This window comes from Eptesicus fuscus, chromosome 5, assembly GCF_027574615.1.
Source record: "Eptesicus fuscus isolate TK198812 chromosome 5, DD_ASM_mEF_20220401, whole genome shotgun sequence".
In the NCBI taxonomy this organism is placed as follows: Eukaryota; Metazoa; Chordata; class Mammalia; order Chiroptera; family Vespertilionidae; genus Eptesicus; species Eptesicus fuscus.
In genome coordinates this window covers 8,696,502-8,722,074 of record NC_072477.1, presented here as the reverse complement: position 1 = coordinate 8,722,074, position 25,573 = coordinate 8,696,502, and the positions used below count along the sequence as shown (strand labels likewise).

The window sequence follows — 25,573 nt, the reverse complement described above, 5'->3', positions numbered from 1 at the left end:
ACAGGGTACCTTCTGGCAGAAATGGCACTCTCTGCTGCCCCCTGCTGTTCAGCCCAGATCTTAATCTTTGGTAAGACCCACCTTCTGTGAGACTGGACTGTGATTAAGTCATGAGCCGTAATTGTGTCCCTGGTGTGGTTTACAAACCTGGAAAGAATTCTTAGTACAGGTACACCTCAGAAGAATTGTGGGTTTAGTTCCAGACCGCCACAATAAAGCGAGTATTGCAGTAAAGCGGGTTGTCATCTTATTGCTGGTGAAGGCTCTCGCCTTCAAATTTGTAAAACCCGCAACATCTGTGAAGTGCAATAAAACGAGGTACGCCTGTGTGCCCCACTCAGCTTCTAAAAGTAACAGCCCACGTGTGTCCAGGAAGTACTAGGGACCTACAGCCGGCATCCCAGGAGCGAGGGGCCTCGGAGGGGACTCTGCCTTCTAAGACGAGAGGAGACCAACCCTCTCCACAGGGAGAGCAGCAGACACGCCAGGACGAGGTCTCACCAGAAACCAACCCTGATGGCATCGTCACCTGGGACTTCCAGGCCCCCAAACCGTGAGGAAACTCATTTCTGTTGTGTTACTGAAGCCCCCCAGCCTGTGGGCTAGTTATGGCAGCCTGAGCTGACGGATACAGGGACCAGCTGTCCCCACGTTTCAGGGGTTGAGGGAGTTCCAGGGTCTGTCCTGAGCATCCCAGGACGAGTGGGTCACCCTAATTTATGAACTGATGTATGGGAAGTGTGTGGGCTTCTACAGTGCACGGCATACAGTAAGTGCTCTATAAGTGCTAGCAATTGTTATCTTATTCCTTCAACAACTATTTAGTAACACGCTCTGTGCTGAATGTGGATTAATGTATTGGGGGGGGTACTTAATGGATAAAGCCTGCCCTCGTGGAGTTTACAGATGTTTATTGAGTGCTCAGACCAAATCATCGGGGTCTAGCTGTGACCGGTTACAAGCAGGGGCCGTGTCAGAATGGGAGGACCAAGGCCAGGCAGGGTTGGGCTCTGGAGAGGTGCCCCGCAGAAGCCACCAAACGAGGCAGTCACCCCAGTTGTTTCTTGTTTCTAAAAAATGGAAGCCCAAGATGCTGGTAGTGCCGGGGCCTGGCCAAATGACCACAGAGTTCTGTCAAAGGGCTCCGGGAAAGCCCAGCTGCCCCGCACTTTCCTTCTGACTAAAGAAGCTCATCCCAAACTGCCTGAAGTTCCCCGTTCGGCCACAGGGCAGCAGAAAGTCCCTGCTTTGGAAGATGTGGTACCAACCGAAGGCTTTTGTAACCGTCAGAAATATCTCCTTGGGAATTTGTCATGAATGCCCATCAGAAGGCCTCGTAGGTGCTGATTATTTCTGCATCTAGATGTTCCTGTCTTGGCACTGGCATTAGTGGACGGCTATGCTCTCTGGGGCTCAGATGCAAATTCCAGCAGGGGTCACTGTGTTTTTAGTAATTCGTCACAAGGCAGGGGAAGCAACTGGCTTTTTGTGAGTTGGGAAACAGTTATCGAGCGCTTCCTACATGTGAGAGCTTGCATTGTTTTACATCTATTCTCATCCACTCTTTATTTGTTCAAAAATATTTATTAAGCTTTTACTGTTTCCCGGCATTGATGTAGGCCAGATAAACTGCTAAATATATGGTATATATGATATATAATATTATGATCTCTGAACACTCAGTGTACAATATCTATATATAGAAAAAGCCAGTGTCCGTGACAACCAGGACAACCAAACGACCGGTCACCATGAGGTGCATTGAGCACCTCTCGGTCCCTCCCCTATGGCCCACAGGCTCCAATTGCAAGGTGGGTGGCAGGCAGGCAGGGCAACGAGTGTGGCGAGCAGCAGCGGGCTGGTGGGAAGGGTGGCGAACACAGCAATCAGTGGCAGGCAGGTGGGCAGGGTTGTGAGCATGGCGGGGTGGCAGGCAGGGCAGTGAGTGCAGCAGGGTACCATGCACAATTTCATGCACAATATTCGTGCAAGAATAGGCCTTCCTTCCCCTGGCTTTGCTCCTGGCCAGAACACCGCTCCTATAGCTCCCTCTGCCCCTCCTTCCTCCCCCTTATAGCAGGCCTCCCACCCCTGCCGGTAGATCCTCGCCTGCATATGCAAATTAATCTGCCATCTTTGTTGGGTTAATTTGCATACTCACTCCTGATTGGCTGTGGGTATAGCAGAGGTACGGTCAATTTACATGTTTGTCTATTATTAGGTAAGATAATATCCTATATAATAAAGAGGTAATATGCAAATTGACCCTCACGCCCCCACACAAGATGGCCGCCCCATGTGGTCAAAGATGGCTGCCACAAGATGGCTGGCAAGAGAGGGTAGTTGTTGAAATACACAGGTGATGATGAGCGCCCAGGAGAAATCTAAGGCAGGAGAGGGAGTCCTGGTAGAAGTATAATTTCCAAAGGGGGAAGATTTTAAGGAGGTGAAGGAGCCCACCCTATAGCTAAACATAAACTTTCATCTACAGGGACTGTCCAGTTAAATCATTATGGTGCATCCTTTATAAGGGGGTACCATGAAACCTTTAAAAAGATTAAGGCAGATCTCAATGTGTTAAGAGTGGAAAGATCTCCGAGGTGTACTGCTAGGGGCTATGTGTTTAGTCTGCTAGACATTTGTGGGGAGAAAATGAACAGACAACTGATACTCTAACCAGGGGAGAGGAGCAAGTCCCCCCAAGCACAGGGTGGGAGAGTGGGATACCGTGGCTGTCTGCTCTGAGCCGTGTAATGTGCAAGGCACTTCACACAAGCCTCACAGCAGCCGGAGGCCAATCTCATTCCTCCCTTCAGACATCTGAGAAAACTGAGGCTCAGAGGCAGAGAAACTTACTGGCAAGTGGCACTGCTGGAAAGTGATAAAGATCTGACTCCAGAGACTGCCTTTTCCACGACATCGCCTGGCTTGTCCTAAAAGTTGTTTATGTGAATGTCTGGGAGGCCCTGTAACCACAGATGGGGACACTACACTCCACACCTGGAGCCTCCATGCTTCCTCCAGGAGGACACCCACAGTGCTCTTCACCCTACTATCCTAAGGCACGCGTGGACAATCAAAGACACCCTGACCCACACAAAACTAAGGTCAATGCACAAGCCTTTACAAAAGGGTTTCACAAGCCTCCAGGGACGAAACCTCTGCTCTTCCCACTTGGTCCTGTGAACCTCTTCAGTTACAGGCTACAGTAAGTCAGTGATTCAACTGAAGGATTATGCTTACTTCAAGAAGCTTACCATCAAGTGGGGTTCGATCCATTTGGGAGATTTGAGGCAGAATACCCATTTGAGATAAACTATCACCAACAATATAAGAAATAAGGCCACGGTCACATGACCATCTATATAGCAGAGTCAAGTTCAAACCTAGGTCTGACACCAAAGCCCACACCTTAACCACCATCAATTGGCTGTATCCTCTCACTGCCAGATGTGATTTGCTACTGGCTCTGGGTTAGAAACAGCGAACCATCAAAACCAAGCTAAACAATGACATCTGAAAAGAGCCTTCCCACCTGAAGGTTTTGGATCCTACTCTCTGCTCTCCAGAAGTTTACAGTGAAATCATGAAAGTGGTACCGGCTGACAACATGCAAGAGCTACAAGACCTCCTCCGTGACCAAACTTGAGTCAAGCTCCTCTAAGCCCTCTTCCCAACTAAGCCTTGGCCTGCGGAGCCGTTTTAGCAAAAACCCTGTGAGAATCTCCCACCTTTGATAACTAATCAAGTTCCTCTTAGTAATTTTCCTCCACTGACCCTCTTGCCCTTAAGTCCCAGCTGTCCTCTGTCTTCAGAGTTAAGCTCAGTTCTATACCAGAGTCTCTCTCCCCTAATGAAACAGCTGAAATATAGTAAAAACCCATCTTGCTGTTTTTAACAAGTGTCCTATGCAATTTCTCTTTAACACAGGACTTATAACTACTAACTTAGGGGAGATCTGAGGGCCTCTCTGGTCCTTTATTATCCATCTGTGAAATGAGATGGTAGAATTGAATTAGGAAGAGACTGTTCAGTTCTCAGATCCTTTTATTTCCTGTTTAAAGACTTGGGTTAAAATCCAACTAGATCTCATCTGAACTCTCAAATTAGAAAAGTATTTTGTTCAGGTTAATAATTTATTTTCCCTATAGGGAAAATTTCTGATTCGGTGGCAAATTAGATTCTATATCAGAGCATGTCCTTCTAGGGTATCTAATATCTAAAAATTCTACTGGAATTTTTCTTACAATTCTATAAACTTTGGATAACAACAATGCAAATGATTCTTGTCCAAAGACATTCAAATTAATTCTATCAAGTGGAGGATGGACTGACTTCTCCCACTGTAGAAATAAGCCAGTTTTGCCTCCATCTGCACATTCATTTCACTGTTTTCTGACCTACAAGTTTCCTCATGAATGAGTTAAATATAATCTTTAACTCACTTGCTCATTCTTATATTTCTATGGAGTGATGGACTTTACCTTTTATTTATAAATTATATTTTAACATTACAAAGGTATAAGCAAATAATCGTACATCAAAATAGTAAAACATTCATTTTTTTAATCCTCACCTAAGGATATGTTTGTATTGATTTTAGAGAGGAAGGGAGAGGGAGAGATACATGGATATGAGAGCGAAAACACTGATCCGTTGATCCCATACCAGCCCACAAGGGACTGAACTCGCAACCTAGGCATGTGCCCTGCCCAGAAATTGAACCTGCAATCTTTTTTAAAATATATATATTTTAAAATATATGTTTTATACATAGAGGAAGGGAGAGGGATAGAGAGTTAGAAACATCGATGAGAGAAAAACATCGACCAGCTGCCTCCTACACACCTCCTACTGGGAATGTGCTGGCAACCAAGGTATATGCCCTTGATTGGAATCGAACCTGTGACCTTTCAGTCCACAGGCAGACGCTCTATGCACTGAGCCAAACTGGTTAGGGCGAACCTGCAATCTTTTGATATACAGGAAGACACTCTGACCAACCAAACCACCCAAACAGGGAAAAATTCATTTTTTAATCTACTAATGGTAAGAAAAATTTAGAAATCTAGCAAAGTAAGATTGGCCAATGGTTAATGGTTTTTCCAAATTTTATTTTCTCTGCTTATTTAACACTTGAATTTCCATTTTTGAAACCTGGTATCATTGTAGTTTATAGTCTTTTCCCTAAATGACTTTTATAGCTACATGTTAATTAAGTTAAAATTTGTTCCAATTTATGTTGTAAGAAATTGAAGGGTAGATACTGAACCGCAGAAATATCTTACCTAATAATAGACAAACATGTAAATTGACCGTACCTCGCTATACCACCAGCCAATCAGGAGTGACATGCAAATTAAACCAACAAAGATGGAGGTTAATTTGCATACTCAGCCGAAGAGTGATGGGACGGGACGCTTGGCATTCTGCCCCACCCCCAGAGTCTCTCAGGGCCTCTGGCAGCGTGGGAAGGAGGGGAAGAAAGAGGCAGCTCCGGGGTCTGAGAGGAAAGGGGCTGGGCCGGAGTGGAAAGGCAGTGCTGGCAGCCAGGGAAAGGAAAGCCCATTCTAGCACGAATCTTCGTGCATCGGGCATCTAGTACAAAGTATAACACAAAACATCTTATTACATAGCAAAGGCCATCAACAGCTAATATTTTGTAAATCTGTTAACTCTCTTTCCCCATAAAACAAACAAAACGTTAAAGATGAAATTTTCCCCATGTGCTGTCCCATTCTCCCCACACCACAAGGTAACCACTATAGGAAGCTAGCATTTCTTTCCAATCAATATATTATTATACTTTTTAGAAAACATATATATCCACTTTATAAACAGTCCCCTACTAACAGACATTTAGTCTATTTCGATTTTTTTTACCATTATAAATGATGTTCCAATAAACACCCTAATACTCTTCTTATACACAAATGTCTGTTTCTCTAGGCTACTTTCTGTAAGTAGAAACACTGACTCTTAAGATATACCCATTTTGCTAGTAGCTACAGTGTTTGAAGGTACACTTCCACTCGTAGTGAATCCTTCCTTCAAATACCTAACATCTCTTGATAGCATCAATCTTTATCATTTTTTAAATGGTTTTTATTTTATAGTAATGCTGGTAAATACTAGGTTTGCTTCTAGCCTGCCTTCTGGCCTATCCATTTTGTACCGTCCAGGGCAGCACCTGCAAGTGCAGGACGGAACAATGACCTCCCCACCTTCCAAAGACAGGCTTTTCACAGCACCGGCTGGTAACTGCCTGGGGAATGGAGTGAATCCATGGGTCAGTCTTCGTCCGAGTCCCGGGGACCCGTGTACTCGCAGACAGCATCCTAGTGAAGCCCCACCAGCTGGTTCTCTCTCCGCAGGTGAACCACGGCCTGGCTCTGCTCTCTGTCCCAGCGCAGCAGGTGGCCCACCCTCCCAGCCTGGGGCCCCAGCACCACCATCACTCGGCGGCCCTGGACCTTGGGGACAAGGGTCTCCAGCATGTCTTCCCTGACGCCTTCCAGGACCTGGCCTTCATCTGTCTGACACATACAAGTATCTGGACTGAAAACGTCTTCAATGGTCATCTTGGTGTTATATTTGTGCAGTTTGTCCACGAACCGCACACGCAGGTCCCTGTGCAACCAGTGCTGCCTCCTGGAGGCTGCTTTCTCCCTCTTGGATGTAAGCTCCTCTTGTCGGCCCGGAAGGTGTTTCCTCTTCCTCTCTTCTGCTCCCCGCTGGGTGGGGAGGTCTTCATCCTGGAAGGTCTCCCAGGACAAGGCTGTTCCCCCTGGAGAAGTCTTACTCACCTGGCTGGGATCCAAGGAGTTCTTATCAAATTCCTGCTGGGAAACAGTCCTTAAAAAGTACTCATTCAGCCATAGCCGGTTTGGCTCAGTGGATAGAGCGTCGGCCTGTGGACTCAAGGGTCCCGGGTTCGATTCCGGTCAAGGGCATGTACCTTGGTTGTGGGCACATCCCCAGTGGGGGGTGTGCAGGAGGCAGCTGATCGATGTTTCTCTCTCATCGATGTTTCTGGCTCTCTATCCCTCTCCCTTCCTCTCTGTAAAAAATCAATAAAAAAAAAATAAAATATATATATATATATATATATATATATATATATATATATATATAAAAGTACTCATTCACAGTGACCAGGCAGTTCCCCATGACCAAACAAACAACGGCCCGAACATTGTCAGGATCGAGGCCTTCCACCTTACCATAGAGGCCTCGGTGAGGGCCAGAAAGAACCACCACAGCTCCTCCGGGGGCCAGTCCTTGAGGCTGGTCTTCCTTATCTTTCCCGTGTTCCGCATCTGGCCTCAGCAGGCGGAGGGGGCTGGTGAGGGCCAGGGCCTGGAGCTCCATCTGGTTGGTGCCTCGTCCTAACCCTTTAGGCCTCGGTGTGTTGACACGGAGCTTCACCGCTTCACTGAAGGTGCGGCCGATGCCCTGGCCAGGCTTCCAGCCCATGCCCTGCAACATGGCCAGCCCACCGGCCTCCACAGGGACGGCCTCATAATCTGCCTCTCTGGGTGCTGTCTTGGCCCAGGGTTTCCTGTCTGCCCCTTCCTCAATGGGTATGCATCTGTTCGGGATCATGGAGATGGGGAGTGCGGGGTCAACACCCTCATGCTCTTTCTCATCCAGAGACTTCTTGGATTCCTCAGTGAGCTCCTTCACAGCCTGGGACAGCACCCCATCCACCATGGCCTCAGCAGATGGGCCGGGAGCCTGGGTTGGTGGCAGCCTTCCAGGGCCATTGTGAATCAAAGGGATGACGAGTTCCTTGGGGGCTTCTGAGGGATTGACACTCTGCCGTTTCCTTCCTTCCACAATCTTCAAGAAACCCTTCTCTTTGGGAGCCGCACCCCGGCCATCTCCCTGGTCTGCCAGCTGTCTCTGGGCAGCCGTGCGAATGAAGCTGAACGAAACTGGGGCAGGGGAGGGTCCTGCCTGCCAAAAAGCACCCTCTTCAGCGTCTCCCATCATGCTCCTCTTCAAACTTTATTATTTCTAATCCGATGAATATAAAGTGATCTAAGCATGGGTTTAATTTGCATTTACTGGGTTACAAGAGTCCAATATGTTTAATCATTCTGATTTCAACACCTTTGATACATGTGACAATTTCCCCACCATAAACTGGGATTCGATTACCATCTACAAAGCAACATCTGCAGTTTTAAAAAATGCTGGACATTTTCCTTAACTGATAGTCATAGGTTGGAAAATTCAAGGAACAGAGTCCTTCCTTTTCAATGTATTCTTACTGAATACTGGGTATGGTGTATTCCATCTCCATAGCAATTCACAACTCCTCTCCCCTCCCTTCCCACTGCCACTCTTTAAACCCTCAGCAATTCTCCTGGGAATTACTGCCATGAGCTCCCTAGGGTGGTTGCTCACTGTCCCTTGCTTTTCTACACTACAGAGTATCTAAGGCACGCATCTAGTGAATTCAGCTTTCAGAACAAAACCCAAATCTCTTGGAGCAGCACAGGAGGCCCTGCTAAATGTACTTCTCTCTTCTCAGGGCTCAAGAAACCCACCGCCCACATGAAACCCCTTGTTCCATCAGCTCCAGTATTCCACCTCCCAAATCAGCGCTCTTCCCACGCCTTCCCCATGCTGTTTTCCAGGTGAAAGCCTCCCCATCCCACCAGCTCCTGCCCATTCCTCAGACTCCACTCAAGCAGCCCTTCTCAGCAAAGTTCGACCGCTTCCCATAGGGTTAATGCTGCCCCCGTAATACTGGAATGGTTCCCCTTTACTGAATAATACCAGCTCGAAAAGCTTAGTGAGGCTTAATACATGTTTGCTCACGAATGCACCTTACAGTAAGGAAAGCTGGGCTCCTCCACTCACTACATACCACAGGGAAAGTCTCAAATCTGGGGCATTTCTTTCCACCCATAAAGAGAAATACCTGACACCAAGTTCCTTCTTCCAGCCCCCAGATTCTGCAATTCTCACCATGGAACCCGCATAGGAGGTATAACCTCAGTTCTGTTAGGGAACCAGGTCCAGCTAACTTTCCTTTCCGTGGTTGATGTGAATCTCCCTGCAGTTCCCACCAGGTCAGGCCTCAGAGATCGAGAGCTTCCCGGACTCCTCAGAAGGGATGTTTCTATAAGCTCTGGGCATGTCTGTTGTCCTCGACACCCTTCCCCTTAGGCTACAGAGAACTGGCTGGGGAAGGGTGCAATCCTCCACCTTAAAAGCACCAACAGCGTGAAGTGTCCCTGGATCGTAGAGGTCGGAACCGAGACCTGCCCAGACCCTACAGCCCCAGACCCTGCCCAACCTTCACAGAACCTCAGCAAATGCGCTCTCCTCTTTCCGAGCCGGTCCCTCCCGGCTCTTGGAGGTGACGCCTGGGCTTCCAGGCAGAGCACGCACAAAAGACAGCCCACCACGCCCCCACCCCCACAGGATGGCGGGCTCCTTTCCAGAAATTCTCCTTCGCAGGGTGAGAAACGATTACTCTGAAAGGGCCTAGGGCTCTGTATCTTTTTTTTTTTTTTTAATATTTTTATTGAGGTATTATATGTGTACATATCTTACTATTACCCCCCCACCCCACACCCACACATGCCCTCCCCCCCCAGAGTTTTGCGTCCATTGTTTATGCTTATATGCATGCATACAAGTCCTTCGTTTGATTTCATAACTCCCCCACCTTTCCCAAACTTTCCCCCTGTAATTTGAAAGTCTGTTTGATGCTTTACTGTCTCTGTATCTATCTTTTTGTTCACCACTTTATAATGTTATTTACTATCCCTAAATGAGTGAGATCATGTGGTATTGTTCTTTCATTGACTGGCTTATTTCACTTAGCATAATGTTCTCCAATTCCATCCAGGTTGCTGCAAATGATGAGAATTCCTTCTTTTTTATGGCAGCATAGTATTCCATTGTGTAGATGTACCACAGTTTTCCGATCCAGTCATCTGCTGATGGGCACCTAGGCTGTTTCCAAATCTTAGCTATTGTAAATTGTGCTGCTATGAACATAGCGGTGCATATATCCTTTCTGATTGGTGTTTCTAGTTTCTTCGGATATATTCCCAGGAGTGGGATTACTGGGTCAAATGGGAGTTCCATTTTCAGTTTTTTGAGGAAACTCCATACTGTTCTCCACAGTGGCTGCACCAGTCTGCATTCCCACCAGCAGTGCACGAGGGTTCCTTTTTCTCCGCATCCTCGCCAACACTTGTTGTTTGTTGATTTGTTGATGATAGCCATTCTGACAGGTGTGAGATGGTACCTCATTGTTGTTTTGATTTGCATCTGTATCTTTTTGAATGCGGTGTCTGTTCAGGTCTTTTGCCCATTAAAAAAAATGTAATCCTCACCTGAGGATATGTTTTTATTGATGAGAGAGAGAGAGAGAGAGAGAGAGAGAGAGAGAGAGAGAGAGAGAGAGAGAGAGAGAAACATTGGTCGGTTGCCTCCCCTATGCTCCTGGGCTGGGGATCAAACCCACAACGTATGTATGTGCCCTGTACATGATTATTTTTTAGTTTTAAGGATTCTCTGTATATTTTGGATAATAATTTTTTATCAGATCTGTCTTTTGCAAATATTTTTTCCCAGTCTGTGGCATGTCTTCTCATTCTCTCAATTTATTTATTTATATTTTTTAAAAGTGTTTTACTCAACATGGATGAATCTTGAAAACATTATGATAAGTGAAAGGAGTTATTACAAAGGTCACATTTGTTTTAATTGAGGTATAGTATCTTTGCAATAAACTTAACAAATGTTAAGTATAGAGTTTAATAAACTTTTACATATCTACCCATACCTATAATCAATACCAAAGTCCAGACATAGCACATTATCAGCATCCTGGTAGCCTCCATCTTTACCATTCCTAGTCAATATCTGCCCTCCCCATCAAAGTAGTTGCCTCTATTATAACTTCTATAAACATAGATTAGCTTTGCCTGGTCTTCACCTTTGTATAAATAGCTTTACACAGAACATAGTATTTGAGAACATATATATATAATACACACACACACACACACACACACATACACACACACACATACACATATATATATATATATATATATATATATATATATATATATATATATATATATATATAATTTCATAGAGGAAGGGAGAGGGAGAGAAAGACAGAAACATCAATAATGAGAGAGAATCACTGACTGGCCACCTCCTGCGCTCCCCACGCTGGGGACCGAACCATAATTTTCCAGTTCATAGGCTGGCATACAACCACTGTGCCACGCAGGCTGGGCAAGGACTGGCTTCTTTTAACTCACCACCATATCTCTAACTCAGCTATGTCTGAGTTATCCATGTTGTTGCATGTAGTTATGGTTTCTTGTTTTTCACTGTACATGTCTTTGGGCAGACACTTGCCTCCATTTCTCTTGAGTGGCACTGCTAACTCATAGGATAGACCTACACCAGGTCATAGAGCTGGGCTATCCTATTTAGCCTTAATAGACAGAGTCCAAGTTTTCCACTTAGTCCTATCACTTACACTCCTGTTAGAAATGCACACGCATTCTAGCTGGCTCCACATCCTCATCAGCACTTGATATTTTTCACCTTTTTACATTTTAGCCATTCTAGTGGATATGCTAAAATTTTTCATTGTGATTTTAATTTGCATTTCTCTAATCTTTAACGGTATTGAACACTCTTTCATGTGCTATTGGCCAGTTGGATATTTTGTCTTGTGAAGTGCTTAATTCTTTTTTAAAAAATGTTTTTTTATTGATTTCAGAGAGGAATGAAGAGGGAGAGAAAGAGATAGAAACATCAATGATGAGAGAGAATCATTGATCAGTGGTTGCCTCCTGCAGGCCCCACACTGGGGATCTAGCCCGCAACCCTGACTGGGAATGGAACCATGATCTCCTGGTTCATAGGTCAATGCTCAACCACTGAGTCACACTGAAATGCTTAATTCTTAATCCATTTTTTTGTTAGGTTGCTTGTCCTTTTTAAAAATTGATTTTTAGGAAAGCTTTATATATTCTGTATCTAAATCCTCTTCAGGTATATGCATTGTAAGTATCTTCTCCCAATCTTTGGCTTGCCTTATCACTCTTATCCTATCTAATAAAGAAAGAATATGCTAATTGACCATCACACCCTCACACAAAGATGGTGGCGCCCACAGCCAATAAGGAGGTAATATGCCGATTGACTGCCATGCCCTCAAAGATGGTGGCTCCCACAGCCACAAGATGGCAGCGCCCAGTCCCCTCATCCCTGCAGGGGCGGCAGGTGCAAGGCAGGGCCAGGTCCCTCCCAGGCGGGTCCGTCCACTCTGCGCGCCTGCCTCTGGAGTCCCCCAGTTCCCTCAGCCACCCAGGGCTGGCCTGAGGCACAGGCAAGCCTTGGATGGTGGATGCCCAGCCGCCCAAGGCCCCCCAAGGCTCAGGTAACCAGGGCTGGCTGAGGCTTTCGCTGCCGGCAGTAGCAGCAGCAGAGGTGTGATGGGGGTGTTGCCTTCCACTGATTGCCAAGTCGCCTCTTGCCTCCTGAGGGCTCCCAGACTGTGAGAGGGGGCAGGCCAGGGTGAGGGACTCCCCCTCCAGTGCATGACTTTTCATGCACCAGGCCTCTAGTTTTTTATTTAAAAAAGTTCTTAATTTTAGCAAAGTCCAAATTATCAATCTTTTCTTTGTATGTGGCAATTTTTATCTGTATCTTGTTCAAGGCATTTTTGTCTATTCAAGGTCATGAAGATGTTCTATATTTTCTATTTTTATTTATTTTAGAGAGAGAAAGGGAGATAGATAGGGAAACATTGATTTGTTGTTCCACTTATTTATGCAAACGTTGGTTGCTTCTTGTATGTGCCATGACTAGGAATCAAACCCACAACCTTGGCACATCAGGACAATGCTCTAACCAACTGAGCTGCCCAGTGAGGGCTCACCTGTTTTCTTATAGAACCTTTATTATTTTACATTTCACACTTTGATCTATAATCTATTTGAAATGTTATGTATGGTATAAAGTAAGGGTGGCTTAGTCCATTGGGCTGTTATAACAAAAATAGCATAGACTGGGTAGCTTATTAACAACAGACATTTATTCCTCACAGTTCTGGAGGCTGGGAAGTCCAAGGTTAGCACAGAGGCAGATTCAGCATCTGATGAGGGTCTGCTATTGGTCCTCATAGATGGTCATAGATGGCCATCTTCTCAGTATAACCTCACATGGCAGAATGGGTGAGGGAGTTTTGGGGGGTCTCTTTAATAAGGGTGCTAATCCCATTTATGAGGGTTCCATTCTCATGACCTAATCACCCCCAAAGGCCCCACCTCCAAAAACCATCACATTGGAGATTGAGTTTTCAACATGAATTTTAGGGGAATACAAGCATCCAGTCTATAGCAAGGGGTTAAGATTTATTTTTTCCCATGTGGATATCAAACTCAGCCAGGGGTTTATACATTTTATTTTATTATTTTTATGCTGGCCAGGCCAGTCCTTTTTCTTTATTTTACCCTGATAAAATTGAGGGTCAGAGAGATTAACTCACTTGAAAGTAGTTGACAGCCAAGTAAGAACCCAGATCATCTGATTTCTGCGTCTTTACCATGCCATCTCAATTCACTGGACATTCTTATTCATTCATTACTTCAACTTCTTTCATTCTCACCCCTTCAGTGGTTAAGAACATTGTTTCTGGAGTCACACTGGCCTAGGTTGGAATCCCAGATGTACAACTTACTCCTTGTATGACCCTGGGCAAGTAACTAAAGTTCTCTGAAGCTCACTGCCTTCATCTGTTAAAATGGGGGTACATGTTAATCAGATTTCCTTAGGTAAGGCTGTATAAGAAATAATCTCAAGTCTCAGAGCATCCAAAAGCAAAGTTTTGCCACTGGTGTGGCTCAATGGTTGAGCGTCAACCTATGAACCAAGAGGTCCCAGTTCAAAGCCTGGTCAGGGCACATGCCTGAGTTTCGGGCTCTATCCCCAATGTGGGGCATGCAGGAGGCAGCCGATCAGTGATCCTCTCTCATCATTGATGTTTCTATCTCTCTCTCCTTCTCCCTTCCTCTCTGATATCAATAAAGAATCTATTTTTAAATATTTTTTAAAAGAAAGGCTTATTTTTCACTCATGTGACATGTTAGATGTGGGCTGCTTCACATCTCTTTTTCCTTCCAGGACCCAGAGGGAGGGAGGGAGCAGCCCCATCCGGGACAGGGAATTCTCATGAGAGTGGAAAAAGACCAAGAGAGCTAGTGAAAACACATAATGACTCTTAACACTTCTGCTCAGATGTGTTGAAAGGCACTTCTGTTCACATTCCATTGGCCAACGGAAGTCACATGATCCATGTTGACATCAGTGAGGCTGGAGAGGACACTTATAGGACACATTGCAGTTATCTGGCAACAGGTGGTGATATATAATCCTTAACAGAAAGAGCTACTTAGTAGTTGGGGACAATACCACCTACTGTGGGACAATAATAGCACCTTCCTGGCAGCTGTGAGAATTAAATGAGGTGAAGCACATTCAAATGCTTAACACAATATTCTGCACTTAATAAGGACACAATAACTGTTAGATGCTATTGGTGTTATTACCTCCCATGCTGTTGAAACTTTTTCTGTCCACTAGACTGGGCTAATCCTGACTTGTGAGGAAGAAAACTTGTGATTACTCCTGATATGTAATCTTCAGACAATAAATCGAAGGGCACAGGTTTTGGAGTCCTATGGACTCCTTATTAGAGCAGGTGTTCTTAGACAAGTTACTCCCTCTGATCTTTAGCTTCCTCAGCATGAAAATGGGGATCCTTGGGACTCTGTTGTAGACTTGCCATTAGGGCTAAATTAGCCCAATCCTGTGACACAGTACGTGCTGAGTATCTGGTGAATTACTGAATGTGGATTTTAGACTACTCTCAAACATTCAATGAACTGTAATAACATAACTACAAAACTGCTGTATGGAAAGCCCTTCACCATCTTTTGGGTCTCAGCTCAAATACCATTGCCTCAGAGTCCTTCTCTGACCACACAATTAAAAAAGTGCCTCCCCCACCTCCAGTCACTTCTCTCTGTTTTCTTGGCGTCACAACCCTGGTAATGTTCTGAAATGGTCTTGTTCACTCATTGATTTACTTAACATCTATCTCTATCACTAGAAAGGAGGCTCCGTGAAATCAGGGATCTTGTTTTACTAGTATGCATCCTCACCTCCTGCCCTGGGCCTCAGCATCCTCACCCATAACCTGCGGGGCGAAGCCAGGAAAAGAGAAAGGTGAATGTTGCCTGGTCCACCTGAGCCTCACGCCCCGCCCAACTCAGGCCTCAAATTCCTTCCGGGCTGGGCACGGCCCTCGACACCCACGTGAGCTGCAGTGGGACTCCGCCCCGCTGGTGGGATGGGCGTGGCCTCCGGTGTTGTGTCCGCCGCGTGCAGGCTGACGTCAGCGGGAATAGAGTCACGTCACACGCACGCAGGCCTTGCCCCGCCCTGACTTCTTGCCGCAGGCGGAAGAGGGCGTGGCCAGGCGCGAGGTCCCCGCAGCCGCCGGCGCGGCCGCCTGAATCGCCTCCAGGTGGCTGCTCTCAGCTCTCGGCCGCTCAGGCAGCTCGGAAGCCACTCTGTTTTGGGGTCCTCGCTGCCCTTCCACGTCTCCCGGAAGAGTAGCCGGGCCGTGGCAGGGCCGGGGCCGGTGCGGACCAGGCTTGCTCAGCCTGGGCTCTCTCCCGGCGGGCTGCTGCGGGGGCGGCCCAGGCGTCCTCAGGTGCAGCCGCTCCGGAGTCCTCAGGTGAGGCGGGGGCCCAGTGGGTAGGACGGGTCCGCTTGGGGCGTTAATGGCCTGAGACGCGGGGGCGGCGTCCCCCTTAGCGGAGTCTTTGGTCTCCGCTGGGTGACGGCCTGAGGAAAGGGGCCTCAGCCGACTTTGTCTAGGGGCCTCCCCTCTCCTCCCTTCCCCACCCCCAGTCTGGTTGGACCGCTCTTCCCCTTCCGGAGGCTCGACAGGGTGGTGGGAGCGAAGTGGGGATCTGCACTCGCCTCCCTGGGATCCACTGACTGTCACTCCCTAGGACCGACCCGCTGACCCCAGCCTCCCTTCCTCTGAGGGGACACCTGTCCTCCCAGCCGGCCCTGGCGCCGCCAGCCCCCTCCCACGTCCCCTCGGCCCCTCTTCACCTCCGCTGGGCCGTGTCCTGGGCCATTGGCTGCGGCGTTATTGGAGGGGTTTGTACCTCTGAAGTCCGTTCGAGGTGTTTGTCAACCGGGCCCGTGCCCAGGGCCCTTCTCGGTATTGGTTTAATTGGGTCATTACCGTGACGCCACAGGCCTTTGCTTTAAAGCCCTGTTAACTTTAAAATGAGAGGTGCCGTGTAAGGAATTAAGAAGTGTTTTTGCTTTATTAGGAGAGAGACTTTGCCTCCGATACCACCAGTGTTTGCTTGAGAATAAGGGATCCTTTACATCTGTAGGGGGTTTTTATGTTACAAAGCATTTCAGCTCCATTTTCACTTGATTTCGCCTAAACTCTGTGAAATTACCCGGGGAGTTAGTAGTCCCATTCCTTTCATAAGGAACAGATTTAGAGGGTTTCTTGAGGTTATTCAGATACTGAGCCACTAGATGGGAAATGCAGGGATTAGAAAGTGGGTCTGGCTGATTTAGACTTGAGTATCTGAGCTGCCATTTAAACTCTGCGATCTTTCTAAACCTTTTCCCCACTTGCGGGAAAAAAAAAGATACATGTGTTGCTACTTATCGCATAATGTGGTTGTGAAAATCATGTGATGAATGCTTGCACAGCATCTGACATAACAATTCTATTCAGCAATATTTATGGGTGCTTACTGTGTGCTAAATGCTGGGAATTAATTGGTGAGCGAAAAAGACAGGGCCTTTACCCACCTACTCCCCTTCCCTGAGAGGGAGAGAAAGAAAAAGAAACATAATTATAAAACAAAAAAGTGCCCATGACAGAAAAGAGTACGTGTGAACACAGAATGATAAGACCTGATTTAGATGGAAAGAAAAAGGTTTGGGGAGCAGATGACAATTCAAGGGGAGATTAAGAACCAGAGTTAAAGTGAAAGAGGGTTCCAGGCAAAAGGAACAATGTGCACATTCAAGAAATGTTTAACTTTCTTGTTTAATATATATATAATGAGTATATATATATATATATATATATATATATATATATATATATATTTCAGAGAGGAAGGAGAGAGAGAATCATTGATCAGCTGCCTCCTGCGCTCCCCCTACTGGGGATTGAGCCCCCAACCCCAGCATGTGCCCTTGATCGGAATCGAACCTGGGACCCTTCAGTCCACAGGCCGACACTATCCACTGAGCCAAACTGGCTAGGGCTGTTTGTTAACTTTTTAATACAGTACTCTTTCTTCTATATCACACGGATTAATTACTTGTCATTACTCAGATTCATTGTGTCAAGCTGTAAGTACTCAAACATATATCAAATGAATGTCTATGGAATCTTATTTTTTAAATTCTTAATTTAGCTTAGTGTGCACATAGTAGGTACTGAGTATTTTACTTATTGAAAGTGTGCTTTAGACAGATATGTGCACACCTTAAATTATCCATTGTAGTGCTGCATTTAAAAAAATAGATTTTGTATTAATCAGAAGTTTCTTCAAGTTTTAGCACAGTAAAACAAACTTCAGGGAATTGTTTTTATTTGGTTGCACTGAAATTTTGCTGTATTAGATGCTATTTGGATGCTTTTGCTCCATTAACATTTATCCTTTGTTGAAATAGGAGTAATAACAATAGTGGTAGTTGTAATTATGGTACTAGGAACTACTAAAATGAGTGCCTATTGTGTGCCAAACATTCCTCAGAGTGTTTTTATGTATCATTTCATCTTAAAAATATCCTATAAGGTAGGTACGTTTATTTTACTCGTTTTCTAGATAAAGTGTCTCAGTTTCAATAAAGTAGTTTGCTCAACATTACATAGCTAAGAAGAAGCAGGGCTAGGCATTCAACCCAGACTGACTCTAGGCTCTGCTGTCACACCACACTGATCACTCCGTGTCCTTTTTACAGGTTCACCAATAGGATTATCCTGCTGCCATCATGTCTTGGCTTGCTGACCTTGCTGGAAAGGCAGAAGATCTTTTAAACCGAGTCGATCAAGGGGCTGCAACAGCTCTCAGTAGAAAAGAGAACACCAGCAGCATCATATACAGCAAAAATACTGACTATCCTGAACTTCACCAGCAAAATGCAGACTTGACTTACCAGACTGGATCTAAAGCTAATTATATCTCCTCAGCAGCTGATAACATTAGAAATCAAAGAGCCACCATCCTAGCTGGCACCACAAATGTGAAAGCAGGACCTAGGACATCAGTCGAGGCCTCTCATTCTGTTGAAAACTCATCTGTTCCTAGGCCTTCATCCCAGTTTGTTCGGAGAAAAAAGTCAGAACCTGATGATGAGCTGCTGTTTGATTTTCTTAATAGTTCACAGAAGGAACCTACTGGGAGGGTGGAAATAAAAAAAGAAAGGGGCAGGACCCCTGTCCTCCCGAGTTCTCAGGCAACAAGCGCCAGCGCCGGGAACACCAGCGTAACCGCCATCAAAACCACTGAAGAAAATCCTGGGAGCCAAAGCCATGGTAGCTAATCAGTCCTCTATTTCTTTTAGAGTTAAGCAGATTGGATGTGTCGTCACAGCCTAATACATTCTGGTAGTGTTTCTCGTCCTCGTGTTGTTACCTGTCCCCACTGGTGGAAGGGCAGGCTCTCTGAAATGTGTGGTACACACAAGGGAGACAGCATGTATGTACCATAGTAGGTCAATATGCAGTCATAGAAGGGACCTTTGAATTTTGTCTGTAGGGTAATTACCCCAGCATCTGAGAAATTACATCCAAAATGATCCTCTAACATATTTTAAGGTACGAAAAAACAACATCTCTGAAATACGAAAGAAAACATAATTTTGGATTTGGGACTTTCTCAGTTCGTTTCTTTTTGTCATTGGGATTATAAAAATGACAGGAGGCTGTACTTCACATATATATTTTTTTTCCACATGTATTCTTTATCAGTTTTTCCTGTATTCCCCCCAGAAGTAAAACTGAGACTGAACTGTGATCCAAGTTCATTAAAATTGCTGTGAAATTACCTCTACCTGGACATCTGCTCATCTGCAGAAAGGAGGTTAACGTGTTAATGTGGCTAATTCAAGTACCTACTAACCATTTTTTTTTTCCTACTAACCATTTTTAAATGGCAATAAATATGATAGGTTCCTGCAGGGATTCCCTATAAAGTTGGTGATTAATGGAAGCCTGTTATGTTCTTAAATGTTATAGCTTCTCCCACAGTCTTGGCTGCCAGTGAATAAAATGTGCCTTGTCTCTGTAAGATAAAAAAAGTGGCAGAGGTGACCATTTAGGGCTTTTAAGACAGGCGCATGCAGTAGCGGTTGATTAATTATGCACACTTCTACATTTCTTCTCAGCTATCTTTTCAGTGGTTATACAAACATTGAGAACCTAACGGGTGGCAGGATATGGAAGTGAATGAAGTGGTTCAGGACCTAGTGGGTGAGATAGACATGTTAACATAATTTACATATAGTGTCATAAATGCAGTAATTGAGGTATTGCCAGAGGGTGGTGAAAACATAAAGGAGAAAGCAACTAATTGCCTAAGTTTTCAGGTCAGGGTTCAGAGGGTCTGTAATTGGAACTTGGTCTTTAAGAATGGATTGGAGACAGCATCCCCTGCAGAGATCCTTTAAGTTTGTTAGTGTTGTTCTGGGAACACGGAGTGTGAGATAGATTCCTATAAATCATTTTTTGTTAAAAAGTGGTCCCTGGACTTCTTGCATTAGAATTACTTGTGTGCTTAATAAAAAAATGAATTATTGGGTGTCTCCCCAGACCTGATTCAGATTTTCTGGGAATGTAGTCAGGGCATCTAAATTTTTTTTTGTTTTTTAGGTGGTTGCTAGGCCAGTAAAAATTGCAAGTACCGCCGAAACCGGTTTGGCTCAGTGGATAGAGCGTCGGCCTGCGGACTCAAGGGTCCCAGGTTTGATTCCGGTCAAGGGCATGTACCTTGGTTGTGGGCACATCCCCAGTAGGGGTGTGCAAGAGGCAGCTGATCGATGTTTCTCTCTCATCGATGTTTCTAACTCTCTCCTCTCTGTAAAAAATCAATAAAATATATTTTAAAAAAAATTGCAAGTACCATAGCAATGTGATACTAATAGAGGTCTTTTAAGCCTAGATTTGACTTGAATTATTTTTCTACTTTTAAGGAAAACAGCTTACATTTTAATTGTAAAGGAGGGATCAACCTGATTGACAGGGATGTTAGTGAGAGAACCAGTTAATACATGGAAGTTACAATAATTGTTTTGTTTCTCTAAGGCAGGGTCTCTCAATTTTGTGACTGTTGACATTTAGGCTGCATAATTCTTTGTTATGGGGGACTGTCCTGTCCTTTGTAGGATGTTCAGCAGCGTCCCTGGCCTCTTAACCCATTAGATGACAGTAGCACCCTAAGTTGTGACAACCAAATATGTCTTCATACATTACCAAATGTCCTTTGGGGGGGCAAAATCAGCCCAGGTTGAAAAGCCCACCCTCAGCTCCTTAGAAGTGGAATTGCTGTGTTGTAGGATGTGACTGTGTTCAACTACACTAGTAACAAACACCAAGTTGTTTTCTTAAGAGGTTGTACCAATTTATAATTCACCAGCTGTGACTAAGAGTTTCTTTTGCTCTGTGTTCTCACCAAAATTTGATTATTTTCAATGTGATTTTTTATATTTTTCTAATCAGGTGTGAAAATTTCATTATTTTTTTACTTCTCTCATTGCTCTATGAGGTTAGGCATCTTTTCAAATATTTGACTATTTGGGTTTCATCTTTTGGGAAGTAGCTTTTCAAGTTTTTTGATCATTTTTCCCCAATGGATTATTGATTTAGCTTCCTTGGTAAAGTCATTATTTTAGTCCATTTTAATCATTAACTATAGTTCATTTTTTAGTATCTTTTTTTTGAGTAAGGAAAAATATATTTGCATCATATTTAGTAACAAATTAAAAACAGGATGAATATGAATTTCTGATTCATCTGAGGGTTTCTTTGAGTAAGGCATTTAGATTCTAGTTTGCTATATAACTGACTGCTCTGACCTATTATTAACTCTCCTTGCCTTGAAACCCACAGCTGTTCTTTTGTGCCTTTCCAATATTTTCAGTATTGAGACTTTTTTTTTCTTCAAAAAAATGTGGAGACAAAAGTGAGACTAATTCTAATCACCTAAATTATCCCTGATTTTATACTTTCCAGAACTGTATTCTTTAAAAAAACAAATATATATATATTTCTTTATTGATTTCAGAGAGGAAGGGAGGAGAGAAATATAGAAACATCAATGATGAGAGAGAATCATTGATTGACTGCCTCCTGCACGCCCCCTACTGGGGATTGAGCCTGCAACCCAGGCTTGTGCCCTTGACTAGAATCAAACCTGGGACCCTTCAGTCCTCAGGCTGACGCTCCATCCACTGAGGCAAGCCAGCTAAGGCTGTATTCTTTTTCTTTTTTAAGTATATTTTTTAAATGATTTCAGAGAAGAAGGGAAAGGGAGAAAAAGATAGAAACATCAATGATGAGAGAGAATCATTGATTTGTTGACTTCTGCATGCCCCCTACTGGTGATCGAGCCTGAAACCCGGACATGTGCCCTGATTGGGAATAGAACCATGACCTCCTGGTTCATGGTTTGACACTCAACCACTGAGCCACACCAACTGAGGCAGAACTGTATTCTTGTATCTATTCTTTATTACCATTCAGTGTATCCAGGATCCTTATAAGTCTATATGCTCTATTAATAAGAGTGAAATTTCATCAGAGTAAAGTCTTTTGAGAATTTAAGTTTACTTTTTATGGTATTTTAGCTATAGAAGTCCACATGAGCCAAAAGGCATTCTACCAAAGTAGGCTACTAATATCTATGTAGTGAGCATTTCAATGTAACAAAAATGTACTCCCTTTTCACAGAAGCCTCTAATAATTCAGATTCTGGCCATGAAATCCAAGAGGATTCTTCAAAGGACAATGTATCATCAAATGCTTCCTGCGCTGATCACAACCCATTATCGACTGATGATGGCAAATCACATGAACTGTCTAATCTTCGACTGGAGAATCAACTGCTGAGGAATGAAGTTCAGTCTTTAAATCAAGAAATGGCCTCATTACATCAAAGAGCCAGGGAAACTCAAGAAGGTAGAGCCTTATTCATATTGCCCAAGATTAGAAATTTAACATTTCAAAAATAAACTAAAACATTGATTACAGCTAAGCTATTAGAAATACGTTAGATGAGCTCAGTTGATTAGAGCATTATCCCGATACCCCAAGGTTGTGGGTTCAATTCCCGGTCATGACACATTCAAGAAATATGTTAGATGAGACTTGTAAAATAGTGTTTTCATAGAAATATAGGGTCCAGATTTGCAAATAGGACCAATCATCCTCTCACCAACCCAAAAAAGAAAACATGGGCTTGTTTGGTCATTTTTTTTTTTTTTTAATACTAGAAGCCCAGTGCATGAAATCTGTGCATGGGTAGGGTCCCTAGCAGCTGTCAGCTGCTGGCCAGGGTCTCCCTTCGCATTCTTCTTGGCCTAGCACCGCCCGCTCACCTGCTTCACCATCCCACTGCCGTCCCGCTCTTGTCAGGGCCCATTGGGGCCGGCAGTGCCTCCACTGCTGCCCACTGCCAGTGCCGTACCACCGACAACCGCCATGTTCCATGCCGTCCCTGGTGGTCAGTGCATGTCTAACTCCTGGTTGGTTGAACTCCTGCCCCTAGGGACTTGGTTCATAGGTTGATGCTCAATCACTGAGCCACACCAGCTGGGCAAAGCTTGTGCCTTTTTGTTGTTGTTGTTAATCCTCACCCGAGGATATTTTTCCATTGATTTTTAGAGAGAGTGGAAGGGAGAGGGAGAGACAGAGAGAAACATTAATGTGAGAGAGACATTGATTGGTTGCCTCCTGCATGCACCCCAACCAGGGCCAGGAACCTGCAACCAAGGTACATGCCCTTGACCGGAATCAAACCTGGAACCCTTCATTCCACAGGCCGATTCTCTGTTCATTGAGCCAAACCGACTAGGGCTCCATTGATTTTCAGAGAGTGTGGAAGGGAGAGGGAGAGACAGAGAGAAATATTGATGTGAGAGAGACTCATCGATTGGTTGCCTCCCACACATACCCCTACCAGGGCCAGGGATCGAGTCTGCAACCAAGGTATGTTCCTTTGACTGAAATTGAATCCAGGACCCTTTAGTCCATGGGCTGATGCTCTATCCACTGAGCCAAACCAGCTAGAGTTGGTCATTCTTTTAGGAGCTATGACATTTAAGAACTCAGGAGAACAGAACATTAGTAATCATCTGATTCATTTGGCTGATCTGTTTTGAACCTTCTAGGGAATTGTTCATGAACCAAAGGCAGGATTTAACAAGGTAGTGGACACTAGCCGGTGAGGTCACTGTGTTGCCCTGCTTTAGGGGACATAAAATGAATATGGAATTTCATTTGAATAGTACCCTCTGGAATTGTGCAGTGCGGTGGCCCTAGGGTACAAAACCCTCAAATTGCTCAGAAATGGGTAATTAAAAAGTAATCCCATGACAGAGGTAATGATGGGGATATATGTTAGTGTTATTGTAAGTGTGGCTGAGGAGAAAACAAAAGGAAAAATCTCTGCCTTGATTCCCGGGGGTGATTAGAAGAAATGTGGGAGAGTAGGAAAAGTTTTGCCAAGACATGGATGAAGGCCCTGAAGAGTGCATTAGGAAGAGTTTAAGTCTTGTTAGACTGACTTTTAGAAAAAGCTTTACCCAGACTAATGTAGACATAGAGATAGAGCTTTTCCTGAGATCCTGTAGCGTTTGCTTCAATATTAAAAACAAAGTTTGTTTTGCTGGCAAACTCAACCATAGGTGGCATATGAGGGTATGGAAAGCTGCACTGCATTGCTCTTTCTGAATCAGTTTTCTAGGTTAGAATCTTTTTGCCACAGTAATGGAAAGAAACAGATTCTTTTCTGTGCTGCTTTTGTTGGGTTTGGTCTTGCTGGGGTGTACATTATCTACCCTTCATTTGGGTCTGCATTCTTTGTTGTCTTTAGCAGAACTCTACAAATTCACTGACCTAAAACTTTCTGCTATCTCTGGTTTTTGGTCTCCAAATGCTTTATGATATATCTCCCAAAAAACATTTGTAGAAGAGCAGTTGGCATCATGCACCTTTCCAACCTGTTACAGGTAATACTAGTACAGATGTGAATGTTGGCCTTGAAAAATGGGAGCAAAAACTTTGAAGATATTTGTAAGCTCCAATTTCGGCAAGAAGTAAAGTTCTAAAGAGACTCAAAGGAGAATTTGTGTGTGCTCTGAAAAAAAAAAAAAGTTTGCTCTAATACAGAAACTACTTTTTTTTTTTTTTTAGAATTAAACAAAGCAAGAGCAAGAGTTGAAAAGTGGAATGTTGACCATTCAAAGAGTGATCGAATAACTCGAGAACTTCGAGCCCAAGTAGATGACCTGACTGAAGCGGTGGCTGCAAAGGATTCCCAGCTGGCTGTGCTGAAAGTGAGACTCCAGGAAGCTGACCAGCTACTGAAGACTCGCACAGAAGCTTTAGAAGCCTTACAGAGTGAAAAGTCACGGTAGCTAATGCTGTTAACAATGAAAAAATGAGCTAGAATAATTCTCCCTTTCCAGTACAAGTAATGATAAGCACTGTAGTGCATACTACCTAATGAAAATTTAACTTTTGGAAATTTATAGGAGGGAAAATTCAGCTTTTATTAATGTTGGAAATATGTGTGATTAAAAGTGGATTTATTATTTGAATCTTGAGATGCATTGTTAGCAAATTCTGAATTTAAAAATATTTGAAGAGTGTCAAATATAAGTGGTGTGTACTTATATTTGGATGCCTAAAAATATAGATGACATTCCATTAGAGGGAAAAGATTTCGTTAAGAATGTTTTAGTCAACTACCCTTTTTGTGCTAACAAGCCAACACTCTAAAAATTATTCTACCTTGTCACTTGTACCCTGTGGAAATGAGTTATTTCAAGTGATGCATTTTCGTTTAGAATAACGCAGGATCACAGCGAAGGTAGTAGCCTGCAGAATCAAGCTCTGCAAACCCTTCAGGAAAGACTGCATGAAGCGGACGCCACTCTGAAGAGAGAGCAGGAGAGCTATAAGCAAATGCAGGTTAGAATGGGAGACAACAGAGTTCTTTTCTTATTTGACCTTACACTGTTTCATAGCACATTTACTCTTTAATAAAATTCTGCAGTGTATTTCAGAAAATTCTGTTTCTGTGACAGAAACAAAATATTTGAAAATTTAGCTTGATCTTTGCTAAATTTATTTAATTTTATATATTGAATACAATTAAAATAGATTTGTTTTGTTTACCAAATTATAAGAAAAAGTTTATTTAGAAAATTACAGAGGTAGCTAGGCCACGTGGGCTCA

General features: G+C 44.1%; 2 protein-coding genes and 1 long non-coding RNA gene across 4 annotated transcripts in view; 1 reads left to right on the top strand and 2 right to left on the bottom strand.

Moving 5' to 3' along the window:
- Window positions 1-6,338: 6,338 nt before the first annotated feature.
- Window positions 6,339-7,992, bottom strand: LOC129148958 (G-patch domain and KOW motifs-containing protein-like). The gene is made up of 2 exons (XM_054715453.1): window positions 7,150-7,992; window positions 6,339-6,890 (listed from the first exon to the last, which is right to left on the bottom strand). Exons 1-2 carry the CDS (start codon window positions 7,990-7,992, stop codon window positions 6,339-6,341), a joined length of 1,395 nt encoding a protein of 464 aa, XP_054571428.1.
- Window positions 7,993-15,182: 7,190 nt separating this feature from the next.
- Window positions 15,183-15,607, bottom strand: LOC129149101 (uncharacterized). The gene is made up of 2 exons (XR_008556052.1): window positions 15,376-15,607; window positions 15,183-15,256 (listed from the first exon to the last, which is right to left on the bottom strand). It is a non-coding gene; the product is annotated as an uncharacterized LOC129149101 (long non-coding RNA).
- The window catches only part of GOLGA5 (golgin A5), a 35,991-nt gene continuing 26,024 nt past the window's right edge, over window positions 15,607-25,573 (top strand). For both annotated transcript variants that reach the window (XM_054715815.1, XM_008159945.3), the window contains exons 1-5: window positions 15,607-15,799; window positions 18,079-18,652; window positions 22,064-22,291; window positions 24,527-24,746; window positions 25,183-25,306. In XM_054715815.1, the coding sequence (XP_054571790.1) occupies window positions 18,109-18,652; window positions 22,064-22,291; window positions 24,527-24,746; window positions 25,183-25,306 (1,116 nt within the window). In that variant the 5' untranslated portion in view covers window positions 15,607-15,799; window positions 18,079-18,108. The remainder of the gene's footprint in view (window positions 15,800-18,078; window positions 18,653-22,063; window positions 22,292-24,526; window positions 24,747-25,182; window positions 25,307-25,573) is intronic.

Bases quoted from the DNA above. Each gene is read 5' to 3' on its own strand.
- LOC129148958 (XM_054715453.1), bottom strand. From the start codon at position 7,992: ATGGGAGACGCTGAAGAGGGTGCTTTTTGGCAGGCAGGACCCTCCCCT. The intron at 6,891-7,149 runs GTGAATGAGTAC...CTATCCACTGAG, and splicing joins TGGGGAACTGCCTGGTCACT to CCAAACCGGCTATGGCTGAA.